Source organism: Ammospiza caudacuta, chromosome 5 (assembly GCF_027887145.1).
Source record: "Ammospiza caudacuta isolate bAmmCau1 chromosome 5, bAmmCau1.pri, whole genome shotgun sequence".
Lineage (NCBI taxonomy): Eukaryota > Metazoa > Chordata > Aves > Passeriformes > Passerellidae > Ammospiza > Ammospiza caudacuta.
In genome coordinates this window covers 39,137,400-39,158,832 of record NC_080597.1, presented here as the reverse complement: position 1 = coordinate 39,158,832, position 21,433 = coordinate 39,137,400, and the positions used below count along the sequence as shown (strand labels likewise).

Genomic DNA, 21,433 nt, shown 5'->3' with positions numbered 1-21,433 from the left:
TATCTGTGCCTACGTATCTACACACAAACATATTTATCTACCTATCCATCTATCTACCAATATATTTATCAGGACAAGCTGTATGAAATGCTGCAATTGCTGTGCCTGACTTTTGATCTTAACAATATCTTATGAATCTGAAGTATCTTAATTTACTCATACTATTTTAATCTAATACATGACATGGTAGAATTATTGTACTTGGTTTTTCAGTCATGTGAGACCTGGGGAAAGGGAAAACCACAAAAAGGCAGTTTGGATGGTCCAGGGACATTTCTGTGGGGTTTCTTGTATTATTCTAAGCAGATGCACATACAGGTACACATAGATAGATATGAAATTATTAATAATAAGAAAATGCCCAAAGTCCATCATCTGTAGCACTGGACTTCCAAATTGAGCTGGGGTGTGTGCAGGCTGAGGGTAGAACACAGTTGTTGCAAACCCTGCTAATTTTTACAGTGGGTCACAAACCAGCAGAGGAGCCTTAAAATTATACTTAAAATGTACTTTCAGAACACAATGTTGTAGTGCAAAGTTATCATTGGTCACCTTTCGAGTTTCTGCAGGGGAATCCTGAAAAAAATTCATGGCAAAAATCTTAACTTAGGTGCTGTGAGTGACATTTTGGAAAAGGCTGTGTCTGTTCCTCTCCTTTGTTTCAGCTGGAAATCTCTGGGAACCTATCTAAAGGGACATTGACGCAAGCAACTCATCAGCCACACTGTCAGTAAAAAAACTTTGCTAAAGAGTTATTTTTCTGGAGCAGACTGAAAAGAGCTAGATTGGATAAATCAATTCTTTTAGCAGAGATTATTTTTATTTAGACCAATGTAGTTTCTATTCTTTAGAAAAAAAAAAATTCCATGAATAAGAATTGTAGAATTAACTAGACATGTCAAAAAGATGACACTTGCCATATGACAGATCTTTTATTGTGTAGTCACTGAGGATAATATAACAAGTAAAACACAAAATACAGCTGTCAACATTTTTCACCAGTAAATACACTCACGGAATGCAGTAAACCTTTGTCCATGAAAAAATATAAAATAGTTTTTCTATAATATAAGGAGTTATAAAACCTTTATGCCAACTTTCAAGATAGTGAAAGGAACAAGAAGTGAAAAACAACAATATTTATAATACACCACATGTTCCGTATTCACAGGAACACAGTGTTCCAAGGTTCAGACCAAATGTTTCATAGATTTGCTAATAGTTATGCTCATATTTTCAATTTTCATGCATGACTACAGCTATGACCTGAATTTTTAGTGCATGATGCTCTTTGGTTTGAGAAAAACAAATGTAATTCTAATATTACTTCATGGTGATGCATAGGTCCATGAATCAAGATGCAGATAAAGATTCATTTCTCAATAACATGCTGATAATAAAGCAGCATAATTTATGCAAGCATTAGTTATTTGTCCTCAGTAAAATTAATAAGAACCTTAGAACAAAGACAAACGTGGTCTAACATTTTCATTTATTTACAATGTTTCCCTGCAGAGCTGGGGTATGGTGTCATCTAGGGATCATCTTAAAATTAATTTTAAGGATCTCAGTCAATGCCTATCTTTTCATTTGCCCTTGCGACACGTTAAATCTATGAATGTGGTCCTTGTTTGATGGAGTGAATAGATTTTACTGCTGTCTGTTATCCCACAATTTTATCATCTCTCAATGCCATGCTTATCCACTTTTCCACCTTTTGGCACCTCGTATAATTCTTTACAGCACATCCTTTTCCTCAGGGGAACTATTATGCTGTATTTTCATGTGTTCATATCTATAAAGCTCTTGCTTTTATTAGAAGGGGGAAAAAAATTACAGCAATGTATTTGGGTAGTAGGTGAATCACTGTGACCTAGCCATTGCTCTGTTTTCTCATGAAGTACTTTTTCCATTGAATCACAGAAACAGATGTTCTAACAACACCATGCAAAATCTTCTTTTATCATCTGTCAGAAAAAGGAAAAGAAGCTGTGCCTTAACATTAGCGGATGGATACTGTACCAGTGTGGTACAAGGTTAACTTTCTATCACAAGTAATTCAAAGCCTAATTAAGGATGCTGTGTATCCCACTGATCCTAGCTGTTTAACAAGGTGTTGTGTCCTATTCTCTCGTTTTACAGCTCCAAGTTCTCCTCCACAAGCCCTCTCTGTAAAACAGTTGTTGGGTGTCACTGTGAAGTTGTCATGGAAACCTCCACTGGAGCCAAATGGAATTATCCTCTATTACACAGTTTGTGTCTGGTAAGATTTTTCTGGAAGTACTTCTGAGGATAAATGTTAATCTGTAACCTATCAGGAATGTTAGGTTTTTGTTACACAATATGTTGAATACATGTTTTGGGAGAACAAATATCCATCCAGCACTTAAAATACTGGACTTCTTTATATGAAAATTCAGACTAGCAAAAAAATGGGGGAAGAATTTCAGCATTTCATAAGCATTTCCAACATCTTTTTCCAAAGGTTATGCTATAGTAAGTGAACTCAGAATCAAACTAGAGCATGGTGCCTATTTCCATTATATTCTGATTAGGCCTGCTGCAAGGCAGGGTGCAAACCCATGCTGAATTGTCAAGGAGATTTGAAGTAGGCTTAAAATAGAGAAATATTGCCTCCTGTTATAGACAGTGTGTAAGAGCCATGTTTAGAGTTTTTGTATGTGCTATCAATTATGCCTACTGTTGTATTTTGTATTTATTACATTCATAGCAAACACATATTTTTAACAGATACTTTTCATTTATTGGGTTCTAGTTTTTTCTATCTAACCATTTCTATTATATATTTTTTTAGTCCTGTCATATTTTTTCACCTTTACACAGGAATTCTGCTACTTTAAAACTTGCAGCTTCTGTCCTATTCCTTGCAAAACATAGTTTGGTCTAGCAATGTGACATCTTTTCAAAAATCTATAACTTCTACTGGAAGTGAAAAGGTTTTTTATTGATCACTTTTAATATATTGCATTTATGTTTTACCATTTTATTGCCATTGCTAAGGTGCAGGGAGCAAATACTAAAGTGCATAAGACATGAAGTAGATGTGCAAATCCTCAGTTTTTATGGGCATACTGCTCTTGAGCTTACATTATTTTATTGTTATTTGGGGTGGGGTTTGGCCTCAGTTACTACTATTTTTTTAAATGATAATTTCTAGTTAAGTTGATGATAAAGTGAAGAGAAGAAAGCTCTTCTTTCCAGAAAAGTTGAATTTGTCTTCTCTTGTTAGTTCTACTCTACTGGAAATGTCTGTTGCTCTTTAAAATAATGACTGTCCTCAAGCTAGGGAAAAGTTACTTTATGATAAGGGCTATGGTTTTGATGCACACTGTGTTCAAAGACTTGAGGTTATGCAACTTTGCATCCTTATGTTCCCTTATAACTTACTGCTTTTATTACTGTAAGAAAAGGTTTAGACAGAATTATTTTTAAAAAAGAAACAACTCTTAAAATATCCATATTTCTAAATATTGCAATTAAGCAACCACATAACTTCTTGCTGTAAGCCTTGCCCCTATTCTTCTTGCTCTGTCTTGTCTTTCCTTACTGTGCCATACCTAAATTTAGGCTTTAAGTATCATGTTAAGGCAAGGACATTGGAGAAAAACTCCCTTTGCCTTCAAAGGGGTCACAACTTCACTCCTTCCTTGGTAGGGAGCGAGGGGTGTGGAGGAAGGAGAGTAATGTTAAGTATTTAAAAGAATTGTCTATACAGTTTCATCAAATGCCTTGCAGGGGGAGATTTAACAAGGCAAATTGTCATGCCATATAGTTGCTGCTCTTGGGAGGTATTCAATATATTTTGGAGGAGACTGTTAATCCCAGTGCTTCTCAATGAAGCAGAAAGAAGAAGGTTACTACAGTTGTTAAATAAATGTTCCTTCACTTCATTAAATATTTTGCAACAGTTATAGAGAATTTGGTAAGCTTTCTTTAGCTGATTTGGAACAAGAATACACAATCAATAGAATAGAAAGGGTGATGTTTGCAATGTTTTCAGTTATATTTCATGGAATTTGTCAGAGGACAAGGTGGTTTTGGGTGCTAGTAGATAGTAAAGCAAATTTCTTCTTTCCTTGAACCCAAAAACTCATACTCCTTTAATGTAATTTTTGAGTATTAAATGTGCAATTAACAAAATTGCTGAACTTGTATGTAGCTATTGTTTTTTGACATTATCCTTTTCTGCAAATTTTTGTGAGATACTTATTGACTAGGTCTATTTGGAGGTATAGATTTTTAAGACAGTATGGTACCTGTCTTTGTCAAGTGGAATTATGCAATTTCTTAGAATCTGTCTTGTCTCCATTTTTGAAAAAAAAAATGCATTTTAAAACCTTATATTATTTTTTTTCAGTAAAATTTCTTGGCATAACTTATTCTGCTAGTTACTTCCTCACTGTCTGTGAAGGCTGCACTCACTTTGATCAATGTTTTCTTATTTTTATTGTAATCTTTGTAGTTTCTAAACAGAGTAAACTTCCCTTGAAATACTTCAAGTTTTTTCTCTTCTTTCCGTGCCTGGTTGTGGAAATGTTTTTTGGCAACTCATATGTAAGAATGCAGTACTCAGAGTAGAAATGTTCACAACACTAAGCTGTGGATTTTCTTCTTACTTAAATTATAACCAGATACATATTTCCATACTAAGAATACATTGGGCAAAGATCCAGGAAAAAATGTCTTTCTTTGTATAGAGTTTGATAACTGCAGCTGTAATCTCTTGTAAATTTCAGTGACTATTAAAAATGTCTGAAGTTTGGAAAAAATGTAAATGTTAACTTTCTCTGTTACCAAGAGTGTTTCCCATGTCAAGTGACATTCCACTCAAAATCTGATGGTTAGAAAGGATTTTTTTCTTTCATTCTTGTACATTTTCTCATTCCAGTTGTCTTTTAATTTGTTTTAACCTTTTTCAGATATATTAGATGGCGATCTTTGCTAATGGGACAGTCATTCAGTTATCAAAGGATGAAAGTTTAGTAATTTTGAATCACTTTTTTCTTTTTTTTAGTATTAGAACACACTGTCATTTGTGAAGAGTTTCACAGTGATTTCTGGAGCAAGATACTTGCTTTTAATTATCAAATTATCATCTCTGTATGAAATCCTATTAGAGATGCAGGACACATACTCATACTATACCTAAACCTACTCAAAGAAATCTTTGAAGGAATGGAATGTTAGGTTTTTATTTTCCTCCTATTTCTTTCTGAAAAGATTATGTTAACTTTACAAGGAATATAACACTTTTTGAATTCAAGTTAGCTCTTTCTGTACCTTATTTTACTTTCTGATAATCATTTCATACCTATGCTAATACCAGTGTTTTATTAATGTTACATCTTGCAGTCTTTCTAGGCGGGTTTTGACCTGACTGGAGTTCCATTCTGATCCTCTGCTACATTCCACCAGAATTAACTCAGCACCAGCTAATTCCTGTTCCATATCATCTTCTATTATTCCATTTATAACTTCAGCCTTCTGACCAATTTCACAGAGTCACAGTAGGGCATGCTCCCTGCTATAATCTTTTTATATTTCGCTATTCCTGTCCAGGGAGACAGTTTAGTTATGCCCTACTGTGTCCTTCCCAAGGGTACCACATAACCATTTGAAAGCAGTTAATAGATAGAAATAATTCTCCTTAATATTTCATGTAACCATTGTCTTTGTTGATGTAATTAGCAAACATATTTCTGTGGGGTTTTGGGGTGGTTTTTTTTTTAAGAAACAACATGAAGAGCCCTACTGTGTGCCATGGTACAAAAGTTAGCTTTTAACCATAAAAGACAAAAATTTATCCTCGCCTCTTTTAAAAACCTAAATTACTTGTATTTAACACAATATTGCATTTTTCATTTTTGTTACAAATGCTGTAATTATATATATGGAGAGAAATGGTGTGTATATATAGAGAGAAATGGTGTATATATATAATTAATAAAATAATTTTTCTTTAGGAATAAAATGTCAAAGAGGAGTGTAAACGTAACAGAAACATCACTGGAATTCACAGACCTAGAATATAACTGTGAGTATAGTGCTTACCTAACAGCAAGTACAAGATTTGGAGATGGCAACATAAAAAGTGATACTATAACATTCAGAACTTCTGAAGGAGGTAAGCTTATATACAGTATGAACCTTTATTTTCATTCAGCCTTAAAATTCTGTCAGTCTTTTTAAAGTCAATAAATCCACTGAAGTAGAAGTGATATTTGACTTGTAAAAGACAGACATTCTACCTGTCTCTGTGCCTCTATCTTTGTGTATACATGTATCTATGGCTCTATAAAATTATGATAGGTATCACTACTAATTTACTGAGAAAAAAAATATTTCTCTTTAGGACAGACAAGATTCAAATAATTTCTTTCTAAACTTTGAAATAATTAATATTATTTTTATAATATATTTTAAGAGATCCTTGCTTTAAGCAGCTGTGACACAATTTCTGATAGGGAAAATACTTCTTAGAATATCACTCTTAAGTCTGAAATATTTTTAATTTGAAAATGAACACTGTCAGTGTATATTTCATTTTAATTATTTTATACTTCCAACATGGAAAGTGACTTTTATATGATCATATGATATACTGGAAGTCATTTGGAAGTTATTCAGTTTAAGTTTTGTTTCTGGTTTTCCATCAATCATATTGCTATAATCTGTTGCAAAACAGATAGTATGCAGGCATACTTCAGAATCGTCCTGCACAGATATCAACAATTCCCCAATGCACAACCACTGGCAGGATAGCATCTATCCGAACCATCCCTCCAAAATCTGTCTACATCATCAGCTTTTAGATATTCACAGTTGCTGTTGAAACTGGTATGGGAATATAATTTTACTTTATAGGGACAGACTTTAAGGAACTGGTGCTGGAGTTCCCCCTCCAATTAATATTTTAATATTTTACACAAACTAGAGCAGCACAAAGCAAGAGAGATACATAACTCATAGTATTCAGTACTCTACTGCAAGTTCTGTAGAGCACTTTCTTGGATGGTGAGAAATATGGATTTAAATTCTCCTAAGCTATCTTAAGGAATTGAATTTAACTCTCCTACATCACTGTGTTACTGAGAAAAACCATATGCTGCTATTCTTTATAAATAGGAGGAGGGACTAATGGAAGAAGGCTTACAGAGGTCTTTCTGCACATTTAATAGGATGAGAAAAGAGGAAAAAAGATAAATTATCATACTGTTCAAGCTTAAGTAACTGGTTTACCTACATGAGTTGGGAGCCTAAATTCTGTTTATAATCAGAGAGAAAGAGGCTTTAAATTTAGGTTTTGTGAAAAAAATCACTTTTTTCCCCCCTACTAACTATATTTGGAGTATAGACACGTAACTCAGTCAACTTCCATGTCTACAAATTAGATTTTCTATGAGCACAAAGCAGTAAGTACAGGAAAAATTCTATAAGAAAAATCTTATCTGTTTAAAAATGCAGCTAAATACAAATATGATTGAAAAAGTGTTTTAAAAATTCATTTCACATATACAGTTTTAGTTCATTATTTTGTGAAACAGTTTCTACACCATAATCAGAAATACATTTTATTTGCCATAGGATGTTGTAAAATCTACTATAGTGGATGAACCTCCGGTATTAAGTGTAAAAATCCTTGAGGTACAAAAGCTTAAGTTATGCTAAAATTAACATTTTTGCAGCACCAAGTGATCCACCAAAAGATATTACATACAGAAACCTTTCTTCCACATCAATAATGCTATTCTGGTCTCCTCCTCAAAAGCCTAATGGAAATATACTGTACTACTCAGTTTATTTCAAAAACAACTCAGGAATATTCATACAGGTAAGCGTGTTTTTATATTATTTTGTAGAAGTAAATTAAATGTTCTAATAATTACTTTAAGATGAAATCAGTTTTATAGTTATCAATAAATTGCTTTTTCATATTTCCTTCATCATGATGTAGATTTTAAACTTACAAAGACAGAAGTACATCTTGTAATCATATGTTTTACATTGTGCATCTCACTGAGCATTCATATCATATAAGCATTAATGCCAATAGGTTTTGTGTAATATTCCATTATGCAATGTTTATATGTACATATATATATATATGTACACATACACCTAATATACATACACACTTTGCATATGTAGTGGATAGACTCAAGACCCACTACATGCATGGCACACCCCCAAGAGTGTTCTTTAAGTCTAATCTATCAATTTCAGTAAATTTCTGTTTCTGGTTTTACTTTTTAATACATAATGGTATAGTATTGAAAATATGGATGTAATGTGAAAGTAAGGATTTTTTTTTCATATTTTTCTTACTCTCAAAAGGAAATTACTGTTTAGTATATTGAAGCAAAGATTTTTATTCTGAAGTTAAAGCTTAAAAGACAAAATCCTGTAAATAATATTTTGGAGATATTTTGGAGATATATTTTAATTTAGTTTTTTTTTTTCCTGATGCTGCTTTTTTTTTTCCTGATTCCTGCTTTCATCCTTAATTATGCACTCCACTTATTAATTGTATATAGTCTTTTTATTCTACTTTCTGTGAATATCTTATAGTACAGAAATATAATAAGAGAAATAAGCTTCCTTTACAGTTTTTGGGTCACAAGTTTTACACATATGGAAGAAAAACAAGAAATATAAATTCATTTAGAAAATTATGTACGGAAAACAACCTTGACTGCATAAATTTATGATCAAGATATGTTTAGGTGCACTTTTTGAGGATAACTAGAAAAAATATTCACAAATGTTAGACATAGCTGTGAGTGAATAATTGCTGACATACTTCAGTGTATACATGTCTCTGACTTGTGTGCAAGTATGTAGTTGCTGGGCTCTGCATAGTTTCAGGTGCAAGCAGGACTGTGCCATGAATTCACATTCTGATGAGATTAAAATCAGGGCTACAGTTCAGATCAAAGATTCTGTTTGCACACACTGCTATGGCAACAGCTTTCTTCTTAAATCTCTTTAAGAGATTTAAGATGTAAAGTGGACAAATTTAAGTGGAAAAACTTTACATCAGTGCATCACCTGAACCAGCTCATCCTATGAAGGACACTTCAAGCAATTTTAGAGTAGGACTATGGACTTGGACTATTCCTGCCTTTAGGAAGGTGTAACTCTGAGATGAATGAGTAAGGCAAAGCTGACACACTGAGAGAGAGAGAGAGAGAGAGAGAGAGAGAGAGAGAGAGAGAGATAAAACCCCCCAAGATGTGCCCAGGATTCTGTAAATAAAGGAAGATAGGGAAGATGGAGCACAGTAGCATTGGCCCAGCAAGGTGAGGGTCCGGTTTTATTATCATGTAATGTAGTTAGGCCAGGAAATGTTGGTGGCACAAGTGGAAGTTAATGCTGCTTTGGCATATTATGTGTTGTCAGGACAAAAGTGCTGACAGTAGTTCTGTCAGCTACTGCTGACAGTAGTTTTACCTCTGTCTGTGGAACCTACCATTTTCATCCTTTTGACTTTGATTTCTATTCCATCCCTCTGCCTTCAGAAGATAAGTTTCAGCTGCTGTTGCATCTGTCTCTTACTGCCCATGGGATATGAGCATTAATCTCTCAAATCATGATCAAATCTTAATCTGTCTACTCCCTTTAACTCCTTATGCCCTTCACATCGTGTCTGCTCACTGTTTCTCTTGGCAACTACCAAATCTACACTACAGTCCTAATCTGCATTCCTATGGATGCAAGACAGATTTCAAACAGGTGAAAAAAAGCCCGCTCATTTCTGTCAGGTATTTTATATTACTCCTTTTACAACAGAGAAATGCATGTGTGAAAGTCAGCCTGATGTGTGACTATATATATATATATGTATATGATATATACAGACAGTTGTAAGCTGCATGAGTATGCACACATATAGCTTACAGCTTTCTGTAACTTAGAACTATAACCATGTAATTGCAGGGTCTGCTGCTAAGTTTTGTATTGCACATATTTGAAAAGAAAGAATCCTTGGCCGAAATACTCTGTGTCAAAGTCACCATTCTGATTATATTTAGCCAAACTGTATTTTCAGTTGGAGAAATTATACAGGAGAATTGAAAAAGTGGGTGATCTTTTCACATTTCAAATTTTCACATTGCAGGCAGCCATTCTCTACCAGTCTTTGCGTCTTTGTCAGGACATAATGCCAGAGGTCCAAGTCTTAAAGCATAACTTCTAGATGCCTGAATAAACACCTTAGCTGAAGAATATCAAGCAAATTAATATTTCCCAATGCTCTCATAATCTGAAATAGATACAGAAGTCATACTAAACTATTCTGTTGTCTCAATTTATCACTGTCTGTGTATTCTGTTGTCTCAATTTTTCACTTCTCACACATTCTCAAAATACTCAGGCATATTAAAACCTAATCAGCATAAACCACTGACTATTAATATGTTAAAACTAGGAAGTTAGTAGTTGCATAGTGAAGCATTTTGTTTAGGGAAAAAATGACCAAATACAAAAAAGACCTGAGAGAAAAGATACAGTTTACTCCCTGACATGATGCAGAAATTTGAGTTTTCTGTCAAAAAGGGAAAATTTATGTACCCTCTTCAGTCAGAAAAATAATGTATAGTTTCTTTGCTTTACTGGTCTACATGAAAAATAACACTGCAGCTGTCTAGTCAGAAGGCCTGGGATGCTCAGACCCAAGGTTCAAGACGAGAATAGCAGAAGGAAATATTTAGTGATGGAGATTAGATTTAAGGATTTTGGTAGATGAGTGGACTGTTTCTATGGGGATGCTGACAGTTGTAAAAGAAAATGTGTCAGAGAGGGAGGAATGGCTGGTAGCCAACTAGAATAAACCATCACCTGCATTAGGCTAAGTTCCAGTTCAGCATTATCTTTCATCTTCTGCTGTCATAGGTCTAGGGAAAATGCTACTTCATGGTGTATACACCCTGTCCCAGTGCAGTAAAGATCTGACAGGTATGCTGACAAAGAGTGCTTCCTTCACAGATGACATGACAGTGTACCTCTTCTTCACCTCACATCTCTGTGACACTGCCGGGTTCCTACAGTTTAAGATTTCACTGTTTGCAATAGCAGCTTTGCAAGTTTTGCTCCACGATGCCTTGCCTGGTGCTTGAAGCAATCATAGTGTCCATATTCTCAGTCCTATCCACGAACTAAATCAAAGACTCAATGGAAGTAACTTTCTCATGGCTAAATATGAATCTATGAAAGATATCATTGGCTTGAATTAACTCCCTTACTCAATCTCTATATATTTCTGTTTTGATTAGCAAGAAAGTGGAAAGGTGCTAATTACAAACATAAATATATGCTTCAATAAATTTCCCCAGTGTAGGAATTTCAGTACAGATGAAAGCTGTCCTGCTCTGACAGACCAGAAAGGGGTACCAGGGGCAAGGACTGAAAAAAAGCCCATGATCCTTCTAGCAACTGAATATCTGACACAAATCATCCAACCTCTACCTCAAGCCAAGCAAAATGGATATGACTGGATACAGTTCAGAGTGAAATTCAACTTGCTCTACCCCTGGGATCCAGACAAGGGATGCAAACGATGTATTATAGTACTTAACAATCAAACATTTTCTTCACCTGTATGACTAAAGTAGGGATAAAAAGGGGAACTTCTCTACAATACACTGCAAATTTTTAAAAAGCTGGTCTCAGAATAGTACAGCAGACAAAAGGAAATAAATTCACTTAGGTTTTTAATGGAACAGTGAATATTCCACTCCTTGAAGGATGATTTGGATAAGCCTTCACAGTTTCACCACTCTCACCTGATTCCCAGAGGCAAGTAAGTGATCCTCTGACTCAAAACAAGAATGCAATAGAATGAACCTAAAAAAGAAAACAGAACAGAAGTAAAAGCTTAACAGTGAAGAAGAGCATCACCATGTTTTCCTTATACAGCTAACTACAGCTTTATGTCACTGGAAATATCTGCCACTTCCTGAGGTGAAGAAGATACTAGTTTCTGCTGACACTTTCATGGCTGGAGTGTATTGCTTACACTTAGCTGCTTTTAATAATATGATACTTTGCTATGTCAAAACTTCTTTCATGTATGGATGAAGAAAGGGACAGAAGGAAGAATTTCTTCAGCTGTAGCCAAAGATCCTAAGCTGTTTGCTTTCATCTACAGCCACAGTTAATTGTAAAACTTCCCAAAGTGTTCTATCCCCAGGGTACAATTAGTACAAGTTTCATCTTTTCTCAGTTTGTACCCACACAGCTCTTCCTGCTCACTATTACTCTTAATTATGTGCTCCTTTTTTTCCTGATATTTTGGAATTTACCTAATATTTTTTCCTAATATTTTGTCATATCAGTAGTGAGAGATATCTCCTTGGGGTCCTCACAGTAAAGGAACTACATCTTAAAATAGTTTTTGTTGACCCACCAAAACCCTGTTATTCATGTTGGTTCACTGAGTCCTTAACTGCCAGACAGCTGCCTAAATTGTAAAGGCCTTTTTAAACTAAGAGTTGAATTTTCAGCTGTTCATATCAATAAACTCCCATTAAATCTAGGATCAAAGCTTGATGTGGTAGCCTTGACATTTTTACCTTAAAACTCAGGTAATTCTTTAAGGTCTTATTTTAAGAAAAATGTGATTATTACGTGTTGTTATAAATTACTAACTTTTGCTAACAATAATAATAATAGTAACAAAAAGAGGGTATTAGAATGCTTCCTCTGGGCCAGATGATGTTTTCTGTCATACCCTGCTTGAGTATCAGTGTTTAACTAAATACCTTAGAATCTGATCCACTGTTTCCTGTATCTTAACTTACCAAATATAACACAAAGCTCTTTCCAGGCTTTTTCAGTTAGGTGTGCAGCTAGTATGAAATTCAAACTACTTCTAGAAAAAAGTCTTATATTAAGGTGGAATTTTTTTGTATTTTGACTGATGTTGACTTAACTTAGTCTATTGGGCAAAACTAACAGTGTGTTTATAGTCATTTAATGAGTGGGTACTCACACATTAAATAAAAAAAATTATACTCACAATTTGTGCAGCTTCTGTTCTGCATTCAAAACGAAGGCTTAAGTTTTCATTGCCAAACTGTTTACTTATTCATTTTATGTCAGTACTGGTGACTGCAGGCAAAACTAGGTCTTCAAATACAGACATGAAAATCTCAGGGAAAGTAATGAGAGTGTCACCTATAGTTTTCTGCAAAAATAAAAATATTTTGCTCATACAAAAAATTGGTGAAGTGCTGCATGAGATATATAAATTGATATGTGACAGACATTACTGACAGACATAAAGATTACATACTGAACTATCAGCTTGCATAGTATGGATTCAACTGTGTGATAAAGCATATCACGGTGACTTCTTCAATAAGAACTTTCCTTATGAGAAATGTAATCAATTTTTCAGCGTGCAGTTTTAGCATTCCTGTGCTTATATGTGGTATTTCTAAATTTCAATACCCAAATATTTCTGTTGCCTTTCTCTTGCTTTAGTAAGTTTGCTCTTGCAGCCTCTCTTTTTCAGAAAAAAAATTTCCTTGAAAGCTAACTTGCCTTTTAAAGAAGTGGAGGGTGTGGATTTGATCTAACACCAAAAATAGGGGGCAGGTGAAGTAGCTGGAATTCATCAGGAGGTTGGAAAAAATCCATCTCATCCTGAAAATATTTCTGTGTAGAAAAGTTAGGATTTCTTTGGTCCTGAGAAGTGCTACCCATGCCATTTGCTCAATAGGGCAATGTGGCTGCTGGAGAGAAATGCTACTGGCTCTTTGAATCAGCACTGATGATTTGACTTGCTACCCAATGCTTGAGCTGAATATGCTGAAGGGCTAAATGACTTCTCAACAATTTTCAAACCATGAACCAAACTGTGTTGGATCATCTAAGTCAGGTTCCTGTAAATCAGTGGATGATTCAACACATTCAACTTCAACTGATTTGAACTTATGTGGTGTAGCTGAACTTACATAAATAATAGCCTTTATATTTTGTCTTTTCATCTTCCAAAATTGTTGATTCTAAATAGGAATGGCCTCCTTAGAGGTGCTGATCTGAGCACTAACTTGCTGCTGTAGTCACAGTATTAATTTTTTTATATAGTTCAAAAGACACTGGGACTGGGATCTTCTATTCTTTCTGTACCAAGTAACTGCACAGAGGAAAAAAATAATTCTGTTGATGCCTTCAGTTTAACATGAGTCCACTCACTATAGACATTTCCTTAGAGATAATGGCATAGTGTTACTGCAAGGGACAACTAGCAAAAGGAACAGTTTATCAAGGGGTGAGATGAGATCTCTGCCACTGAAAGATTTAAGTTCAAAATCTACTCTCATAAAAATAGATTAAAGAGAGAGAGGTCCTTTGATTTGATTATCAATGATCAGCCAAGGCATGTGTGGTTCATGTAATCTATAAACAATTAGCAGATGCTGGGTTTTTTGTTAATTTTCTTGATGAAATATGGATAAACATACTGCAATATTACAGTTTTAATCTCTGAATTGGCATTCAACAATTACAAACAATAGAAGAAGCCAATCATGTACTCTGTAGTACTTACAAGGGGTATAAATAGACATCATAAAATCAAGTATCTCAGAAAAAATCAGTACTCATTAGGAGTCAAAGCAGAGGCTTATGTCTTCTGAGTGCTATGGTGAATCATGTCTGCTGCTGGTGGTGGTGATGGCTAAATGGGGAACTAGAAAGAGAAATCAATGAATAAAAATCATTTTATGTGGTAACATTTTCTTTTATTTCTCTCTTTAGAATTTCACAAGTTATGGTAATGACAGCAATGTCAGTGTAGTGCTGGATGACTTGGCAAAATACAGCCATTACACTTTGTGGTTAACTGCAAGCACAGCATTTGGAGATGGAAACAAAACTAGTGAAAAAATAGATGTGTATACAGATCAAGACAGTAAGTTAATAACTCTTTTAGTGCTCATTGTATATCAGGGTTTTTATTAAATATTTATTAAATATTGTCTAACTTAAAAGTTATTTTACTGCTATGATGGCAAAGTTTGAAAAATACCATTAAATGTATTTTTGATGCTGCAATATTTTTCTTTGCAAGGAAGGCATTTTGATCTGAGTCTTTCAAACTCTAGAGTACATAGAACATGGAGCACAAGCCTCTGTGGATACAAGCAATAAAATGATTGTCTTAAGCTTTCATTAAGACTCTTTTCCTAAACAAATTTAACAGAAATGATTATTCATATATACCTTCAACCATTTTGCTTTTGATATTGAAACACAAATTATTTTTAAAAGTTGTAAAAAATGTTGCAGCTGACTCAGATTAATTATATTTGAGCAGTTATTTCTGGTTGGGGTTTGGATGTTTTATTACTGTAATCCATGCATTTAATTTTTTGCTTATTATCTCTCATAGTCCCAGAAGGTTTTGTTGAAAATCTGATCTATCAAAACATTTCCTCATCTTCTGTAAATGTAAGCTGGCTTCCACCATCCCAGCCAAATGGCTTAGTCTTCTTTCATGTTTCTCTAAGTTTAATGCAACTGGGAACCAGTAAGATATTATCTTTCCTTACTTACAACACAAGCATAATTTTTGATGATCTGGAGAAATACACTGATTACATTCTGAAAATCACACCAGCCACTGATAAAGGATCTTCTGAACGGCATACTCTGAGTCTTCACATAAGAACTGATGAAGATGGTAAGACTTTTTATTAATTCCTAAAGAAATTATTAAAAAACCCAAATAGCTTTCTGAAAGAAAAAAATGGTTTCTTTTTCTTGTTTCACTGAGTGTTTTTGTAATACAGTGACACAAACAACTGCCGCACATTTCTATTTTAAGACTGTGAAATAGAATTTTTCATTTCATATTTCTCTGAGATTATAGTTGTTTTTCTCTTTCTTATTTCTTCATGTAGTCCCAGAATCAGCACCTGTAATGAAAACATTTTCAAATCTCTCAACTACCTCAGTTATGCTTTCATGGGACCCTCCTGTTAAGCCAAATGGTATTATAATACATTATGATTTAAATTTGTTTGGGCCAGAAAGGAATAGCTCATTCTCTACTACCAACAATTTTATCATTTTGGAAGATCTTCTGCCATTCACATTGTACAGCATTTATGCAGCTGCCAGAACAATAAAAGGACCTGGTCCCTCTGCTGTGCTTCAGTTCTACACAGATGAGTCAGGTGAGCAAATTCAGTTATAAACAACTTCAAAATATCAGCTCTATTACAGCATCCATCTTAGATCTGAGCATCAGACCTGTTGATGTGAAGGATTAATATTCCATTGGTCTGTGAGTGAAGAGCTTTCAGGCGAAGGAAGCACTGCAAGGCAGGGGTTTCCTGAGTGCTCCTCCTCCTGCCACAGTGCACAAGAGGAGGTCACATTCTGCGCAGGATTGCAAAAATAACCCCATGAAGAAATATCTTTTGCCTTTGGAATGTGTTAGTTTGCAAATGCCAGGGATTTTGAAGCAAACAAAAGAACCTTTCTCTTCATCCCCCATGTAATTGAAAAATGATAAAACATGGAAATATTTCTGACACATTCACACAGTTCTCCTGGACATGGACCTCCTCTCACCTGCATGGTAAATTACACATCTTATAAATGTATGATGAGTTGTGGTCCATATATGGGCGGAGGAAGTAAAGTGTATTGCATTCCAGTTATATATGTAATGTGACTTCTGAGAAATGTCTTAGTTCTGACAGCAGGGATGTTTAAGTGACTAATAGATTTGTTAGATCTCCAAGAAGATCCCTTGCTGACTAAACATGTATTCTGGATTAATGGAATTTGTTTCATGTCAAAGAGGAAGACAAAAGATTGAAATAGAAATGAAGTACTGTTAGCTTGAGTTCAGATACAAATGTTAACAAAAGTGCCTATGTTCTTCTGCATGTACTATTTTGCCTGAAGTATTTGTGATTTGTCTTTTGCAGTGCCATTAGCTCCACCCCAGAATTTGACCATTATCAACTACACCGCAGATTCTGTGTGGCTAAAATGGGATCCAAGTCCTCAGTCAAACGGTGTTATTATGAGATATAATTTTAAGATTTATCAAAACAACACTGAAAAACTGGTTTTTTGGGTATGTTTATAATTAAGAGTGTATAATCTTTTAAAGTATTTTTTCATGCTTTAGGAAAAAAAAAGATATGGCAAATATTTTAAATGTCTGTTATGCTCCTAGAATTTTGAAGTGCCTATAAATTCCTATTTGCTAAGACAGTTTATTTTCCTTCCCACTGTACCTGTAACTCAATTTTTCAAATTAAACAGGAAAAATAGTTTGGTTTTAATGTGCTTTGGGCTTCTAATGTTTTACTGACAGTGAGATTTATTACTCCTACTTGGTGCTTTAGTGTAAGCTTGATGTTAGAAAATGACAGAAGTTAATTGATTTGTGGCTACCTTTGTTTAACTATTTAGTACCTATGGACTTTCAAGATTCAAAAATTTTTTACTATCTTAAAAAATAGTACAAAACTGTTAAGAGGTCTTCATTTAAAAAAAATATCTAAGAATAAGAACTGAGTAAGTTGTAACTGAAGTAGATACTACATAAATGTTCAGGGCCAGGCTGGGTGAAGCTCTGAGTAACCCAGTCTTATGGAAGATTCCCTGCTCACAGTATGGGGGTTGGAACTGGATGGTCTTTAAAGGCACCTTCCAACCCAAACCATTCTATGAATCTATAATTTTATGATATGCAAAATTTTTAAAAGGCTTAAATCTGATTGCTTGGGTGGCCTCAAGGAATGTTCCGTGAACTGCAAAGGCAGCAAGCTGAGGTCAGGATTGCATCTCAAGCTTAGAAACTATATAGTGAGCCCTGTTCATCTGAGATACTTGTAAAAGCTGCAGGAAAAGACAATGCTCCAGTGAAGTCTGCTGTTATTCCCCATTGTGGAAGGAAGTTTCTTCCATAATGCCTGAAGGCCACTATGAGCATGTGAAAGAGAAACAGTGGATTCTACAGCCAGATACCTTTGGGAACACATTCTTAGGGTAGTTTCATAGAAAGCACCAAAGATCTGTAAGGAAACAGAAGGTGAAAGGGGTTAATGTGAAGCTGGAGATAATTTTCAGTATTTGAGAGCTACTCTGATTGGAAGATGCAAAACTATGGCTGTAAATTTTCTGTTCATTTCAGTAGGTTCAAGGTGAAGGCTACAATGTTTCTAGAGATTAATTGTGTACTAATAATATTTCCTTCCTTAAGAACATTTCAGGTTCAAACCATGAGGCAAACATTGTTGGATTAGAACCATACAGCCCCTATTTCATCAGTGTCTCTGTGTTTACCAAGCTTGGGAATGGCAACCAGTTCAGTAATGCTGTCCACTTTACAACGATGGAATCAGGTTGGATATGACTTTTTATAAGCTGTCGTTCTGGCAGTTTTAAATACATTTCTATTTGTTTTCCTTGTATGATTGAACAAATGTCTTCCTCTTCTCTCCAAAGAAAATATAACCTAATACTAACTCATTGTCTCTTGCCTGTGTAGCACTGATTCATATTCCTATTGTAGCCTAGGTTTGAAGTCTGATTTCGGAAGTGTAGAATTAAAAATGTCCTCATCTGAAATGAGAGGCTTACATGGCTACTATAAATCTTTTAATAGCAACACAGATAAAGGGAAGAAAATTAGATAGGTATCAGTCTTTGCAGATCAAAGCAATAATTCAGATCCCTGTGAAAATAACTGAAACATTAGCAGTATCAAAAGCAGCTGGATAAAAGATTGGCAAATGAACTGGAAATTATATTAGACAAATAGAAATTTTTAAACTTCTTTTTTTTTTCTTTTTAGAATTTATTTTAGGAAGGAAGCTAGCCACTAAAAGTGAAATACATAACATTCACTAAAGAGAACCCGTGGGTTTATGAAACTGGCTGTTGTGCAAAACCAGTTTTGCGCAACAAAACTCCTTTTCCAGGTCAGAGCAACCCCTAGGCTCTGTAAGAGCTGTCAGTGCCAGGAAACAAGCATGGGTTAGGGGGCTCCCAGGGTCCTCTACACTGTTAGCAAAGGGAGCAGATCCCAAAATAAAAAGGTCCCATATGATGACTACATGTCTGCTAGGTTCATGTTTCCAGTGAAGACACTTTCCAGAACCAGTAAAGAAGAGTTTCTGGGGAAGAGTTTTGAAGTTTATTGTACCAAAGAGTTACAACACCGTCAGAAATCTGGACCATCACTGAGTTGTTTCAGTTTGTCTGTTGGAGTCAGGCAGCTGAAGGTGGTCCTCCTCAAAAGCCATGATCATCCAGGAGTTGTTTCATTTCATCACTGACATTCCATACTTGTGTTACTTTCTTTATTTCTCTTTAACCAGTTGTTCATAAATAATTGGTCTATTTTCAAAGTGATTGTAGGATTATCTACCTTCACTAATTTTTATGAGCATTTAAAATAAATTCTTTTGCTACAACCAGCAAATAGATGGGAAACAATAAGTTGAAAGAATTGATATGAAAGCTCTGAAATCTGCCCAGTGACTTCTGTACAGAGAAAAGTGCAGAAGGGCCTGAAAGAAATAAGGCTGACAGATATATAAGAAAACAAATAAGGAACTTCTACTGTTGATGCTGTTGCTATGTATATGGAGTAGGTACATACAGTATGTATACTGTGTATGTTATAGTACACTGTGTTTAAAAAGACATGGGGGAAATATGAGCAAAAAGTTTTGTTGAGGAAACAAAACTGAAGCCCACAACTAGGAAGAAGCCAGATAGATGCCCTCTTCTCTCTCAAGTACTAACATGAGTCACATTCATAGTAGTTGGAAAGGAACCAGCTAACGAGGACAAAGTTATAATTTTGTTCTTTCAATGTGTTTTTTTATTAATGTCTGACACTGCAGTGTTTGACTCTTGCTATGAACACCGTGTCTGCTTCTCTAATGATACTGTTGTGTGATTACAGTTTTAGTTGCATGCACATGTTAATCTTTGGTGCCTGTGTGTCCTTTAAGTGCCAGATGCTGTACAGAACATTCGCTGTATCGCCACGAGTTGGCAATCGATCCTAGTGCAGTGGGACCCTCCTGCTTCTGCCAACGGCATAATTACACATTACATCATAGCAGTCGAAGGAAATTCTACAAATTTTTCATCTTCTGGTACACTGCATACTTTCAGAAATCTGCTTTCCAACGTTACTTATCAAATTAAAATAAAAGCTGCAACGTCTGCTGGTGAGGGTGAAGAACAGATATGCAATGCCAGTACACTTCCAGAGAAAGGTAAATAATTATTCAAGTAATTTTTTTCTTTAATTTAAATGATGACTATGAAACAAGCAGAAATGGAAAAACTGCTTCAATACAGGCAGTTAAATCATTCTGTTGTTTAAATTTCTTGCTAATAAGGAACAAAGAGAAACAGGGCTTCCTCTTTGTCCTGTTATAGAACACACCTAGGGATGAGAATAAATTGCCATTTTTAAAAGCACAGCGAGAACATCTTTTTCTATGTGAGTTTGAATAGTTACTTTATTCATTTAGGTTGCTGTATAATATCTGCTTTGTTCCTAGAGTATTTATCATATTTGAGACTCTATGTCTGAAAAAGTTTTTGGGAGTGAAATTTTTGTTGTTGAAATTTTGTAGGCTTTTCCTAACTGGCAGTGGTATGAATTCAATGGCAATAAAGCTGTTCAGAATTCAGGAAATTGAGAAGAATTTAGCCTCTACAAGCAAACTTTGTAATAACTGATCATGGGTAGGATTTTTTAAAGGAAGAAGGAAAATTGTGACCTAAATCCAAAGAAAAATGTAGACAGGTTTTCTGGCATCGAAGTGAAAAATTGTTACCCAAAGTCTGTCTTCCTTTTTCTCTACACACACACACTTCACACTTCACCTAATCTTGGCAGTGCTTTCACTTGACATGTGGAACATGGAGATGATATTCTATGCAAAATAGAATTAGTTCCATGTGAATAGCTGTGTACCTATCTTCTAAACTGAAAGTGGTGAGGAGCTCAAATCTGAATCCAGGAAGCACAGGCTTGTTTCAGTCCTCCAGTCAGGGATAATTGTTACTCTTGGGACTATTTCTTGGGATTTTTTTTCTTCTTTTGTGATAGTTAAATATAAAAATAAAAAAAATTATGTTAAGCTGAGAAACATCCAGATAAGATTTCATGTTTCTTCTAAATTAAAGGAGAAATAATTGCATTTAGCTCTTTTTTTTGTGTGTGTTATCTTAACTGAGATGAATTTATGCAATGGAGTTGAGGAGGTCTCTATTTCAGAAAAGCTGGGTAATTAGAAAACACAGGGGTGGGATGGAGGAGGGCTACTGTACCCCAGAGGCTTACAAACCAAACCTAGCTTTTGTAATATTTTATTACTAAGTTTTTGAATAACTTTAAAGATGAGTTGCAGCACTT

The 21,433-nt window shown here is 34.8% G+C and overlaps 1 protein-coding gene across 1 annotated transcript in view; it reads left to right on the top strand.

Moving 5' to 3' along the window:
* Positions 1-21,433, top strand: part of PTPRQ (protein tyrosine phosphatase receptor type Q) — a 99,379-nt gene that overhangs the window by 21,509 nt on the left and 56,437 nt on the right. The window contains exons 17-25 of the mRNA XM_058805338.1: positions 2,143-2,263; positions 5,985-6,145; positions 7,707-7,852; positions 14,782-14,935; positions 15,416-15,706; positions 15,927-16,202; positions 16,965-17,116; positions 18,251-18,392; positions 20,013-20,282. Coding sequence (XP_058661321.1) covers positions 2,143-2,263; positions 5,985-6,145; positions 7,707-7,852; positions 14,782-14,935; positions 15,416-15,706; positions 15,927-16,202; positions 16,965-17,116; positions 18,251-18,392; positions 20,013-20,282 — 1,713 coding nt within the window. The remainder of the gene's footprint in view (positions 1-2,142; positions 2,264-5,984; positions 6,146-7,706; positions 7,853-14,781; positions 14,936-15,415; positions 15,707-15,926; positions 16,203-16,964; positions 17,117-18,250; positions 18,393-20,012; positions 20,283-21,433) is intronic.